The sequence below is a fragment of the Notolabrus celidotus genome, chromosome 7 (assembly GCF_009762535.1).
Source record: "Notolabrus celidotus isolate fNotCel1 chromosome 7, fNotCel1.pri, whole genome shotgun sequence".
Lineage (NCBI taxonomy): Eukaryota > Metazoa > Chordata > Actinopteri > Labriformes > Labridae > Notolabrus > Notolabrus celidotus.
This window is the reverse complement of record NC_048278.1, coordinates 11,313,751-11,328,302: the sequence shown is the minus strand read 5'-3', so window position 1 is coordinate 11,328,302 and position 14,552 is coordinate 11,313,751. Positions and strand designations below refer to the sequence as shown.

General features: G+C 41.3%; 1 protein-coding gene across 1 annotated transcript in view; it reads left to right on the top strand.

The window, feature by feature from the left end:
- sh3pxd2aa (SH3 and PX domains 2Aa) overlaps nt 1–14,552 on the top strand; it is a 149,005-nt gene that overhangs the window by 91,407 nt on the left and 43,046 nt on the right. Inside the window, exon 9 of the mRNA XM_034688890.1 lies at nt 2,846–2,974. Within this exon, the coding sequence (XP_034544781.1) occupies nt 2,846–2,974 (129 nt within the window). The remainder of the gene's footprint in view (nt 1–2,845; nt 2,975–14,552) is intronic.

The following is a 14,552-nucleotide window of genomic DNA, read 5'->3' as shown; positions in this document are numbered from 1 at the left end:
TACTTGGTTGCACATGGTTAAACAGTGGAAAGAGGCAAACAAAAAAACATGGGTCCATTCATTGCTTCAAGATATGCTAAAAGTACCTCTAAAGTGTGTAATTAAACACCTCTGAGGAGCAGGAGGTAATCAGGCAGCACAGGACTTCTGTGCAGGTTGCCATGCAGCGTGGTGCCATTCTCGGCCTGCTGCCTGGCTGTTATTGCCAAGAAAGAGTTACAGGACGTTGTGCAACATTTCTGTTTGTGATTAAACAAATAATTCAACATGTTAATTACTGAGCTCTGGAGTTGCTTTTAGGCATATTTTTTTAAATCTGGTGTAGAGCCAGTCTTCCCTTGCTTCCTGTCTTGATGTTAATGTAGGCTAAACCACTCCTGGCTTCAGTTTAAATATCTGTTCTTCACTCAGGAAAAAAAAAAGGGAAAAAGTGTGTTTTCTCAAACTGTTTTCCTACAATAAGTGAGTCATAATGCTAAAACCAGCAACTTTAGTAAGCAAAAAAAAACCCAAGTGCAATCACTTTGTGACAGTATGTGGTCCAATTTTATCTTTATCTTCATCACAGTTGTCTATGTACTTTCCAAAAGGCTAGCAAAAACTATGATGAACAACATTTTTCTAAAACTAAGAGGCAATGTCACATTGAAGTGTCACTCTTTGCAGTTTCAAACACATTAACATAAAGTATTGTCGCTTAAACAAGTGTTACATCTGGAGCTGCAGTTGTACTGACTGCAGGTATACCTAAAAGCTGTTAAAAGTTATGGATGATCAGTATGTGTACAGAGGATGTGCGCAGCCTACATAAGGTACTCTCAGGATGTGTGTTTACAAGGTTGATAATAATATCTCTGTAATTAACATCTTTAATAACTGAGCAGTGACCTTGTTGTGAATGGCAGCCATTGTGGCCTACTAATGTAACAAAGATTTATTTAAAGATGGCACTAAATGTAAAGTACTCATTGTTATAAATTGCCACATATCGTTCTGTTAAATGAATGGGGTCGCATTAATTTGATGCTTTTATGATTAGCTTGTGTCACCAATGTTTATCAAAACAATGTGTAGGAACTATGGAGTCAAGAATGGCTCTCAGACAACCCTAAAATCTACATGAATGTTCAGTGGCTCGTGATCAGGGATGTGCACATTTGACTAAAGGATTAAACAACCTTGCTAGTCGGCACTAGAATTACTAACCAGTTAAACAAAATAATATTTTCATTCTATAGGCCCAAAATGTCAGTCATGTATTGTAAAGCTGCCTATATTGGTGATGTAAACAAGAACAGATGACAGATAGCATCTTGTAGCTCGGCACGATTTGGCTGTATATTGATCTTAATAATGAAGCTAAAGTTGTAGACTGTGTGGGGTTAAACTTGCATTTTACCAGCCAGAGTAATGTGTTACCAGCACATGCATTTGAACTTAAAGCTGCAATGAGGACTGAAGTCTTGTGGTGCTAGCTCTGCTAATGTTTGCCACACAAGTCCTGGACTCGAGTACTACACCACTGCAAAGTTGTGCTCAAAATAAGCATCTGTTTTAAGGTACCCGTAGCATCTGCTTTAAGGTCTACAGTCCTTCCTCTCTGCTGTCTTTTACTTGGCTCACTTGAAACAGTCTGTCTGGTTAGTTTTTCACAGGAAAAATACATGGTTAAATTTAGGAAACACATTGTGGTGTGGGATGGAATAATAACTCTATGTTGACTTTTTGTGTCAACACTGGACTCGAACCTTAGTCTCCTGGGTGGATGTCCAGTATTGTTTGACTCATCCATCACCATACATCACCCCCACAACTAGGTATGAGTGTGAACAGAGAATACAGTAAGAAAAGGCTTGCTTTGCAGGGATGAAGTATTCTGGGTCTCCTAAAACAGTTTGTCTGCTACGCAACACGGATGGATGTATTCAGTCTTATCATTTAACAGTCTCTGTTTCTGATAACATGACGGATACAGTCACTCTGAGACACAAAACACAACAGGTTGCTAAGCGTATTCTGTGTGTATGATCTCACTGCAGCCAAACAAAGTAAGCACGCCTGCAGCTCACATCATATATGCATCATGTAAACTTAATAAATGAAACCAGTGCTGGCACTGAAAAGGTTAAACATCAGAGAAAAGGAGAGAGAGAAAACAGAGCAGCCTAACCCCAACTGAAATGCTTTCTTCTTTTGTTTCACATAAGCATGGACCCAGCCTCCTTCCCTGTTTCTCTCCCTCTCTCTCTCCTTCTCTCTACTCCACTCATATGTTTCTATTTAAGGCCAGCAGTGCCGACTACCATGATTGGTGTGTTCACCCCCCTCTCCCGACTCACTGTCCAACGGCTGTGTCCCACAGGCAGCGGAGGGGAGGCCTTTCCTCCCAACCACACAGTTGATTTTCCACAGGGAAACTTCACCATTCTTCCACTCATTCGCTCCCCTCCAACCACTTGCAGCTTCTCTGTCTCCTCTTCTTCTTTTTGCTTCTTTCTTCTTAGATCTTAAAGTTTGCTTGAGGACATGGATCCCCTTTAGACGCAAGATGCAGCCTGTGCTAATTTTTTCCTTTCATACGCTGCTTTTGTTTTGATTACTTCCAATGCTCCTCAGTCCTTCGCTGTGGGCCAGGGGTCGACTCAGCTATATGGCCAGATGTTTGGAACTATGCAGCCAAGTCCCGAGCTTGTGTTGTGATAGGTTTAGGCGGCAGGGAGCCGGGGTTGGCCCATGGCAGCGCACCGGGTGCACAGCAGCAGTGGCAGCAGCTTAGTGGGTTGCAGCGGGCGTTCACGGGGTGCAACAGCAGGCAGGTGGCTGACAGCCTGTTTCTTCCCCTCAGGGATTGACAGCTCGGAGCCCATGGTGCTGGAGCAGTACGTGGCCGTGGCCAACTACGAGAGACAGGAGAACTCCGAGATCAGCCTGAAGGCCGGCGAGACGGTGGACGTGATCGAGAAGAGTGAAAGTGGTAAGTGGATTCTTCATTTGTTGCACTCTGATCTCTATCCATACACTAAGACCATGCAAGAACACCACAATGAACATGTTGCTGGAAAAGGTACAAGAAAAAATATGGCACCAATTACACAGGATATGTTTTCATGGCTGCCTGACATTTGTTTAGTTACTTCATGTTTGTATCGTCCTTCTCTTAGTAAACACACACTCCATAACATACACAAAGAAGCATGCTCACCCTCTATCTCCTCACTTGACTTCACTCCCCATGTGTCTCACACTGTTGTCTGCAAGAGCCCACCGGTCCAGTCCCCATACACCCCTGTTTTCCCTCAGTCTTTTCCCCTCTTCTCCCAATCTCCTGATCTCCTAACTTGGGCTTGGCACCACCTGGGGGTGCTGCAAGGCTGGCAGCAGTTAGGGGGTAATGCAAAGGAGAGGTGTCATGGCTGAGTGCCAGTCTCTTGCCTTTTTGGGTAAGAATGTCAGGTACATTCAGAAATCACTGATGCAGCGTGTAAAAGTGAGAATGAGGATGTTTAATTGGTTGGTTCTGTATTAGAACCTGGATAAAACATTAATTTGACTACAGCAACATCTAGTATGTACATTGTGAGCTCCAGTGTCAGAATTTGGCTAAAACCGCAAATCAACCGTTAGTATTTGCATCAACTCGAGACGTAGAACTTCCCTTTTCACCTTGCCTCCTGATAAAGGATTCTGTTTAGCAAATCCTGTGCTGAATCTCATACATGCAGCTTCTGACAGCCAGCAGCTTGCACAACTGAACGCTTGGCAAAAATCATCCCATCATTCTCTCAGCTCTTATCTCTGCTCTGATTACATGTGAATTCATTCGTCTTGAAGATATCTTGGCTTGCACATCTTTGAGTGATTATGCACCCTTTGTGAGTCAGTTTGAGCGTTGAATGGGCTTGTCATTTTCTCGCCTTTGTGTATGATTTACTTTTGCATTTGGCTTATTTCCAACTTGTTCCCTGTCAGCGTGAATGAGATAATTGTTAAATGAAGTTTGAAAGAGGACAGAATCTGCATGGAGGAGGTTTTTTTTTATTTATGATGTGGCTTGGCACAAAGTTGTACTCAAGGAAGTTGTTAGCTTCTCTAGATTGACTTTTAGGATGTGAATATCTTAATGCCGACCCTACTTGTAGCTGTGTTTATGAGTATTTAAATGCTAAGTGTTCCTCTAAGCTTCTGACTCCTGTGGAGTTTCTTTTTTCTCTTTCATGCAATTTTTATAACCAGAACCTCTTTGGAGTTTGAAACATGCATCGCTGAATGTTTTGAGGATTCATATTGCCTTAGCACACAGTATTTCATTATGTGATGCCCATTCTGAATATCTGGCCTGACAGCATCTGCTCACCAGACCCCTTTGAAAGCTTCATCTTGAATATCCGTGTTGAAGTTCTTACAACAACATGAGCAACTTCAGCTGTTTTGAGCTCTTGCCTGAGAGCTGAATATGTGTGCTGCCGTCATTTACTGGGCCAAAGAAGTGGAGCAACTGCCATGATGATGATGATAATGACATCACTGGGTGTCTGTGCCAAGACAAACACATCTGAGAGCCTGTATAATATCCCACAACCCTCTTTCTGCTTTCAAGGTTTTACTGCAGCCTCCTGGTCTGTGTGCTTGCTGCCTTTCACGTTTTCAGCACAGAGACACTGTCAGCCCGAAGTTAATTAGAGCTTAGTCCCTTTAACATCCAAGTCAGTATTGTGATGTCTGTTAATCCTCTCCAAGAGAAGAACAAATCCATATTTTAACTGCTTTTTACTTCAGATGCAGTTTTTTTTCCTTCACAGATTGAGTGCAGATGGTTTCATGCATTAATATTCTTTTCCTCATTCAAACACAGAAGTTTTCCGCCGGTTTTAAGTGTCTTCAGGCTTGACCTGTCATAAAAATGGGTTCAACTCTGGAGTAGGATGTTGTTGTTTTGCCTCTGTGAGAAGTTATTGCCCTTGCAAGTCTAGAACCAGCAGTTCACTGGAGTGTGTCAAGATGAAGAACCATCGTTGAAGGGAGACCTGGTGAAATTGTAAGGCTTGTGTGAGACAGGGGGTTTGTGTGTATGTGTATAAGTTTGTTGTCCTGGTTATTCCCCAATGCGTGTATAAATGTTGTCTACCTCACACAAGTATCTCACAATTTAGTGACTGCTATCTAGTAAAGTGAGATTTATGAACCTTGTTGGGGGCTGAACAGGCTGGAGTCGTCCCTTGGAGAGGAGAAGAGGCCTTGTCTGGGCCACTGTCCTTGTGTCTCCCTCTGGTTCCTTCTCGGACATGGGAACTCTGGCGTCTGCAGAGAGGAATGTCCCAGCTGGAGAAAATAAATCTGCTTATGTGACCAGTTAAATTATATGGTGTGTTGGACCAAGAGGAGGCAGTGATGGGAAGGAGACGAAGAGGAAAGGTTGCCATGTTTTGAAAGCTACAGACCCGTGTTAGTAGTCAATGAGAATTTAGAATACTTGGAGATCCCTCTTGGAAATTAGATGAGGGACATCTTTACATATATGCCAAGAGTGGTAGGTTAAAATCCAATTTTTTGAAGCCACTTTATTCTTTTTGATGAACTGATCCACTGTTGGAGTAAGTGACAGAGGTATGATGGCTATGAGTAGCATCTGAGCCGGAATGGTCAAATAGCACTGTGTGTATGTGTTTGTGGAACTCATCCTGTGTGTTTACCTGCCGTTGCACTCTTGCTTCTGCAGCACCATGATGCAATGAGAAGTCACACACTTGTACAACAAGATTTTAACATGTAAGGTCAAAGGTGTGATGAACTTTTTCAAAGCGCTGTTGCAGGAATGCAATGTTTAAGCAGCCAAAGACCACCTCATTCAGGTAAACCTCACGGAGTCAAGTAAATGTAGAGATATTTAACTGCTTTGAGCTTAATAAGGCACTAAGAATTAAAGCAAGAGGTTTACAACATAAATTAGTCATTTTCTTCTAGCTTAGACATCAATGCCAAATTTCATGGTGATCAGAATTGGTAGATGGAAAGTTCCACTTAACACCAAATACGACAACCTGGCATTGATTCGAGGCAAAAGTGATAGCTTCACCATGGCTGGATTTATTCCCTTGGGGTCATGATTACCAGTGTCAAATTTCATGGCAATCCTTCCAGTAGTTATCTTTATAATATAGTATATAGTTGTTGTAATATAGACAGATCAATGGACTGACAAAGTAATCCCAAAATACAAGTCAAAGCATGACTTAAAATATGACAGCTGCATGGTGGCGGTCTCTTGAATTCACAAGTTGATCCTTTGGTTGATGTTAGTTAGATTGGAACTGACTGACCTGGAGTCACACAGTTTTGATTTGGGTTTGTCCTTAATAAAGTGCTGGATCTAAACCTTTGAGGTGTTAGGGATTGGTCCAAATCCATCCATCCATCCATTATCTTGACCCCGTATCCTGTTAGTTGTCACGGGGGCTGGAGCCTATCCCAGCTGGCTTCGGGCAGAAGGCAGGGTACACCCTGGACAGGTCGCCAACCTATCACAGGGGTCCAAATCCTTAAAGTTATAATAGCACATCATGTAAACTCACCCTTCCTCACTTCAATTTCATATAGCACAAATGTCAACTTCCAAATATGGCCAGAAACACAATTAATTTTTTGTACAAAGTAGAACACCAGGCCATAATCGCAGTAGTCCTACATTTTGTTTTCTTCCACACTCTCCAGCATCATTTTAGACAATGTAAAAGAAAGCCCCTAGACTTCAACTCTTATGCCGCAGTGTCAGGAGGGGGGGAATGTGGGGGAAAATACCCTTTTTCCCCTGTTCCATCAGCCGAGACTAATGGATCTGCCATGAGGGCTTTGACGCTAAACTGCAAACATTTTATTCTTTGGGTAAGTGCACCGCCCAAGCCACAACACCAGCCGGAGAAGCCATTTACCCAAATGTTTGCCCTCTTTGTTGCTGAGTTTCAGGGGCATTTGTCGAGTTGATTTAAAATGATTTGACAGATTTGCTAATCTGTTGACTAAACACCTCACAAACAGTACAACCCTGATATGTTTCCAGACAATACTGATCATTGACACTCGAAAATTGAATCGGTAATGTTTTTCTAGACTTCTGTCTTAAATTACTATGGTCAACATAAAAACATTAAAAACATCTATTACTCTTCTAATAAAATTCTGTTTGGTGGAGAATAACTGCCATGAATTATGTCAACATTTCCTCACCATACCTTTACCCATACCCAGGAGATCTGGTTAAGGCTGGCAGCTCTAATGCCTGATGTCGTCCCTATTGTCGATGCTATTGAAAAATAAAAATACAAATAAAAGCTACAAATAATTACAGCACATTTGTGCCACAGTTTATGGAAAATGTCAAGTAAAATTCTCTTTGTTAAATGAGATCTTTTTTTTCCAATGTACAACCCCAATTGCAAAAAAAGACAGGACACATCATCATCATGATTTAAACCCTATCTGTCCTTAAAAAAAGTGCACGTGTTGAAGCTGAAAAATCTTATTGTGCTATGAAAACATATATACTCATTTTAAATTTAAAGCCAGCAACCTAATTCAAAACAGTTGAGACAGGGGCTTGTTTACCATTGTGTTGCATCACCTCTTCTTTTAACAACACTGTGTAAATGTTTGGGAACCCAGGAGACTGCTCTCTGGAGTTTGGAAACTGAAAAGTTGGCCCATGCTTGTGTGAAATATGATTTCAGCTGCTGAATAGTTTTTGGTCTCTTTTGTTCTATTTTTTTATGATGTGCCAATGTTTTCAATGGGTGACAAATCAGGACTACAGGGAGGCCAGTTAAGCACCCAGACTCTTCTACTACAGAGCCATGCTGTTGCAATAAGTGCAGAATGTGGTTTGGCATTGTCTTGCTGATATATGAAAGGTCTTCCCTGAAAAAGGCATTGACTAGATGGCAGCACACGTTGCTCCAAAACCTGTATATATCGTTCAGCATCATTGGTGCCTTCCCAGATGCGTAAGCTACCCATATATCACAGGCCTGGTGGCCTACTCTTTAGTGTGGAGAACGCAGGACAGGTTTTGATTTCCTAAAATAATGTCAGATTCTGATTTTTCAGACTACTGGACAGTTTGTCACTTGTTCCAGTTTCCCTCAGTCAATCTTAAATTGGCTCAGGCCCAGATAGGTCCCTATGTCTGGACTATGTTTATATATTCTTTACTCCTTTAATGGGACAGTTTTAACCTGCATTTGTGGATGCAGCAATGAACTGTTCAGCATTTTACAAAGCTTTCTTTTTTTTTTAGATTTGGGGTTTTATATTAAAAAAAACCCAAATGCACTACACCTTGTATTTAGAAATTGCAGCCATATTTGTAACAGAAATGTTAAGTTTGATGTTTGAGTATGGCTTTAGATGTAGATAAGTAAAGCCCATCAAAGGTTACAAACATAAACAAGAAAATTAAATGTTAATTTAACTATATAAAAAGCTACCGGTAATCCAATAGTCCCCCAGATTAGATCATTTTTACGAGATTAGAACTACTGTTTAACACAGCTCCACCAAGCATTCTACAAATATCTAATATTTACATCTAATGTCTGCACAGGCAGGTTGCATAAACTGCCCTGATTTTAACTTGACATGCATTATTCTTGCAACCACTTGACAATCTTATTCTCCCTATATGGCAGTCTGATTAGGATGCAAGTTGTCTGGTCTCTGATTCTGCTAACACTGCCCAGCCCCACCAGCATCCACCTGCTGCAGGCTTTGACTGGAGGTTTATGATTTTATCTCATCACTTTTCAAATGTCTGCATGTAAGATGCATTTGCAATGAGTGATGAAGTCAGAAACTACATACAATACACAAATAATGTTATGCTGCTGCATTAAACATTACAATAGAGGTCACGGAAATGTTACTTGAGGTTAGGAATGATAGAAGATCTTTGGTTGACTAAATGACAGTGAATCAATGGTCACACACACATAAAGTACTAAATGGGTGATATACGTATCAAGTGGACTGCCAAGGACTATAAAAAAACAATGTGCCAAAGTGTGAAATGATGCAGCGTTTCCCTTTGAAAGCCTCCTCTGGTGGGAGCTTTAAAAGGTTTTGCATAGAAGCTAGCTTGACATACCCTACGCCTTAGGCTGTCAAAGGTTTCTTATGTCTTTAATCAAGGTGCACTGAGGGCTAGCTTATAGGATGTTCTGGATCAGAGAAGGTTGTTTTGGACAGAGTTCACATGGGAGACTGAGCGAAAGCATTATCATCACCTCCAGGCTATAAAACAGACAGCCAGCATCAATCAGGGTGGTACGTTTGAGCTAAGGGATGACCTAGTATCAGCCCTGCAACACCCTAGCTTAGATATGTTAGCTAGCCTCAGTCTCAGACAGTAGTAGAGTGCTAAACCGCCTCAGTCCTTTTATTCCTGCGATTTATTCCAGACAATCTGTGGGACTGAAAAGACTCAGAGGAATCTTTTTTAAAGCTGACCAGGGAGCCACCTTCAGGGGCTCAGGTTAAAAACAGTCTGTTTCAGTGAGCATTGTAAAGAGATTAGCACACACATCCAACAGTTACTGACAGCTTACAGGCTTTTAGCTTAAGGTAACACACACACCATATGGAGCATTTATGCACAGTTTTAGCCTGACCCAAGCGAGCTTGATGTTTAGTCAACAATGATTTCAAAAAGCCCCCGCTGCCTGCTATCCCATTTCACTTGTTACAGTTCTGGCTCAGTAACAAGACCCCTGCGTTTAATGAAAACTTCAGCCAGGTAACATGATCTTCAAACTGGGATGTAATGCCTCAGTCTTACTGTGTCAATAAAGACCAGAACCTTGAAATTGGCTCCGACTCTCTAGGAGGGAACAGCACGGAATGGATTAGGTGGCCCCCTAGCATCCTATTTTTAACTTTCGGAAAGGCTTTGAAGTGTGGTACTTCACCTAAAATTCTAACAGTTTGACTGTAGAATTCACAACCCTTTAGGTTCTAGAGGTAGCTATTAAAAGTTTGTGGCTTTCTTCTGCATGGTGATTGGATTGTAATGGTGAGAGGTTTTCATGACAAAAGTTTTAGTTTACTCCAAGGTCTTATAGGGAAGTGGTTAGGGGGGCATAGTTTCTGAAACAAATTGCCCTTTCTAGAGGGACATTTTAAAGGTTACCTTAATAAACTACACTCTTTTCAACACAGGGGCTCGTTGATAAATTGGCCAAGGTATAAAGAATGTCACCTTTTTTGAAAAAACACTTCACTCTTTGTTTGGCAATCAAGCAAGTCGACATTACAGAAAATGCACATTTGCCTCTGTGCCAAGTCATCCAGTGTTTATTGTAATGAAGTTACTCATCTTCTGTAAAGATGATTCAACTGAACTAGGGAGGTGCACATTTATTTGACTAGATAAATTCACGTTGTCACCCTCACTAGTCAGCATAGTAACTGGTCAGTTAAACAAATTAGTACTGTCTTTAATATTGTAGGCTCAAAAAGCCTATCTTGTCTGAGCTCAAGCGCAGTCACCCACCACAAGACAGGGCTGCTTTAGTTAATGGCTACTGCTGTAATACTCTCCTACCGCTATGTAAACAAGTACAGATGACAGATAGCACATCAGAGCGAGATGTGGTTTGGCAGTTTTTGATCTAGAGAGAGATAAAGTGTTGTATGCTTACACTGTCATGACCACTCGACTGGAACAAGGTGGTGCTAGCTCTGCTAATATTTGCCACACTTGGCAAACCAATCAACATGGTTTACATACAGACTCTATGATCCATGTCAAATAAATTGTGTTTTCTTACCTGCAGACTAGTCAGGTGGTCAGAATATAAATGTCTGTTAAAATGACAAGGAAATAAGTCACTTTGTAACATCCTTTAACTGGACCCATACTCTCTCCCCAAATGTTCCAGCTGCAAGTGGTCGGCCTTTTCTCATTCACAATTTGTCAAATGACACTTTATTATGGCCCTTGTGTCTCATACTGACACAAAGTACCCTCTAGCACCTGCTTAAACCTACTCCAGGATAAACCCATCCACAACAAAATTAGACGATCAAATCAGCTGCTCTACATGCAAGGTAGACAGACAGAGAAAATCTACCGTGTTGGGTGAAAGGACGGCTCAAAGATGGTTAAAACAAAGCAGGACTTTGACCCAGGAGACAGGGATTTGAGTACTCTTTAAAAGGAAAAATCAACATTGAGTCATTTTTTAAACCAACACCCTCATGTTTGTCCTGTTGACTGTTGAGGCTTAAACATAATCAAGTGATATGAGGTCCATGTTAAGGCCAATGGTGTGGCTGTTGTTAAGCAACAACAATTGTTTGCTGCTAATTTTGGCATACACTTTCAATCTTCCCCTCTGTTTACTCTGCAGAAAGATAATCAGGCAAGTCAATACATTACCCTGAAAAGAAGCAGTGTGTTACAGTGCTCGCTGCTCTCTGGGGGATCTGTTCCTAATTAGAAGCTGAGAGGAGCTAACTCAAATGACAGCCACCTCTTAGGCCCCTGGACACCCCTTTTTAACAGACATCATTGTCAAAACTGTCTGAAGACCATTTTTACGATCCCACCATGAGAAACTGAAAGAAAAGTGGGCTGTGTTGTTTTTGGATGGGGAATTAGCGTGAAATACTACATCTTTGAAGTTTCAGCCAAACATCTGCTGGCTCTCCCCCTTTTGTCTTCTTCCCTCACAACACTCTCTCAATCTAAGCCTCCCTCTTTCGTTTGCTCTCTCTCTAACCTCTGACTTCTTTTTTTTACCACTTTTTACTTAGCATATTCAGCATCACTTTGTGCTTCTCTCATTACTCCAAACCTCTCCCACGGGTCTGATGCATGTGACACTCAATGATTATTTTGCTCTTGCTGCTGTTACTGTACCATCGTACACACTTCGCCATGACCTCGGTTTTCCTCTGCGGGAAAAAACAGGCAATTATTGCCTGCCAGGACATGGTGTAGCAAGAAACTCCAATTAGTTCTCAGTGCTGTAAGAAATGCCAATTACAGCCTCTCTGCTGTCTTACATATTCATGTTTCTGTGCAGTGTGTGTGTGTGTGTGTGTGTGTGTGTGTGTGTGTGTGTGTGTGTGTGTGTGTGTGTGTGTGTGTGTGTGTGTGTGTGTGTGAGAGAGAGAGAGAGAGTTTGTGCCCCTGAGTGTATTTGTGTGCATGAATGTGGGAGACAGCAGGTGGTCCTGCATAACCTATCCAAATATTAGTCATTACTTGTTCAGCACCTCTTAAGTCCTCTGGACCACTTGGGTCTGCTTTGTCAGACAAAATAGTGAGAATATCATTTAAGTTGGGATCACAATACAGTTATAAAGATGAGAGTTTAAAACTCTTAAGTGGTTTCAAAATGTGCTTGTATCATGCGAAAATGGGCTTATATAATATTAGACTGATGATCCGTGTTGATCAAGGTATTGGACAGTTTTTTTCTTTGATTGCTGGAAGCTATAAATCAGGTATAATTCAGCCCAGAGCTCCTGTAGTCTGAGCCTGTTCTCAAAAGTAGGTCTATTCTACAGACCATGTAAGTTGCAGTTTTTGCTGTATTGAAACAAGTCGGTGAGTTCCACTTCAACAAGCACCTGAACAAAAAAAGACCTGACACCTAACAGGAAGTGAGTGCTCATGCTCTCAGACTATCAAAACACCAGAAATTACAGCTCAGCTTCAAGTACAGATGACTCACAGGGCGCAGGGAACTGGTCACCATCACTACAAGGTAGAAGGATTTGAACCTGTAAAATAACAGTCCACTGTGTTCTGCTGCACTTTTAGTACCTGAACAATTTTTATTTGTTCCACTCGGCACTCGTTCATTTTCACAGCTGCTGCCCAATGACCTGTCCACCCCACCAACCTAAACACTTGTTTTTACACAGCAGGTCATGAACATGTATGTGTGCAGTTATGGGTCATGTTTCAGTGATGCGTTTTCACCTCATGAAGTAGGTCTTTGAACACATCTTTAGCACTGCCCAGGGTGCACTGAGGCTTTATTTGGAGCAACACCGAGCACCATTGGAAGTCAGATAATCGTAACACAAACATGAATTTGTTGTCTCTTGATTGTCTTCTAGGGACTTAAATTACCAAAGAAAGAAAAACAGAAATGTGACGATAAGAAGTAGAAATTAGTGTTGCAATTTTGTGAACCCTAGGAAAGAAGTCCCCACAAGACTCTCCAGTACCAGTAAGCAAGAGTGACACTATGCATGGCTATACAAGGTCATAATTTGAATAACCAACAGAAGTATAAAACTCTGCGTCTATGTAAGGATGTTTGGAATCAAGAACAATCACCATTTAGACTGATGATGACAATTGGTTGCAGGCTTGCAGCTACACCCTATTTAAGATGTCTCGCCCTTTCCAGCAAATTGCCTGATGAAGGTCTAGTTCAAAAATGTAGTTGGAGTTAGATAGTGTGCCAGAGTTTTCACTTTTTGGCCATATTCATGCTGTTCCTGTGCGCCTGTCCTATGAAAAAAATATGCAAAGTATTTTCTACTTTATAAACAGTTGTCACCCTGTACTAAGTTCACTGCTTTTACAGTACTTAATACCAGACTGAGTGCTTTGCTGTTTTATATTTTAAAATAAAACATTACATTTGTTTAGGTTGTATAGCCCTGTGATAGGTTGGCGACCTTTCCAGAGTGTACCCTGCCTTCCGCCTGAAGTCAGCTGGGATTCGCTTCAGCCCTCCATGACCCCAAAACGGGATAAGTGGTCAAGATAATGGCTGGATAATTTATATAGTGTCTCTTTAAAATCAAGTTTATTGTGTTGGTATGTTTGTTCTGGTTTAAAATTTACACTTCAAATGAGGTGGTTGTTACATTTTTTACTAATGGAAGATGAAAAGACAGTGTAGCCTCTGCTGAGAGATGATCATGGTGAAAATATTACAAATGCGTCAGAACATTCGACTCAGTATTATTGTATATTTTCCAAATTGGATCAGATACCAATTAGGGATGCACCGATCCGATCCTGGTATCGGATATCGACTAGATCTGGCTAAAAAAGCTAGACCGGATATCGATGACAAGGGGCTGATGCATAGTGCCGATCCATCATCAGATCTATTCATCTCAGTTCTATGCTTTTCTGTGTTTCCAACAGCCATGTGCGTCTCCTACGTCATCAGCGCCGGCCTGTCTGTGCATTTCTGCCCGGTGGAGCATGATGGAGGATAACTACTGAGGCTCTGCAGTTTAGGTGCATGCTTCTTTTGCTAACAATTCCGCCGGAAACTTGCAACATTTGCGCGCTAATGTTTCTTATCCACTGCTGAGGTTTACAGTAGAATTGTAATATCTGTTGGTTATGAAGATTAACTCACCAAACTGCTGGTACACATTTATAATCTCTTGAATGATGATACTGTCAGTTTAAAGATGTTTATTTTGTTTTGATTTACAAAGTCAGAAAAGCCTGAAGTTGCCAAAACATGATTCTATCCTCACATTAAGAAACAGAGATTGTTAAATCAATACCAGGATCGGAT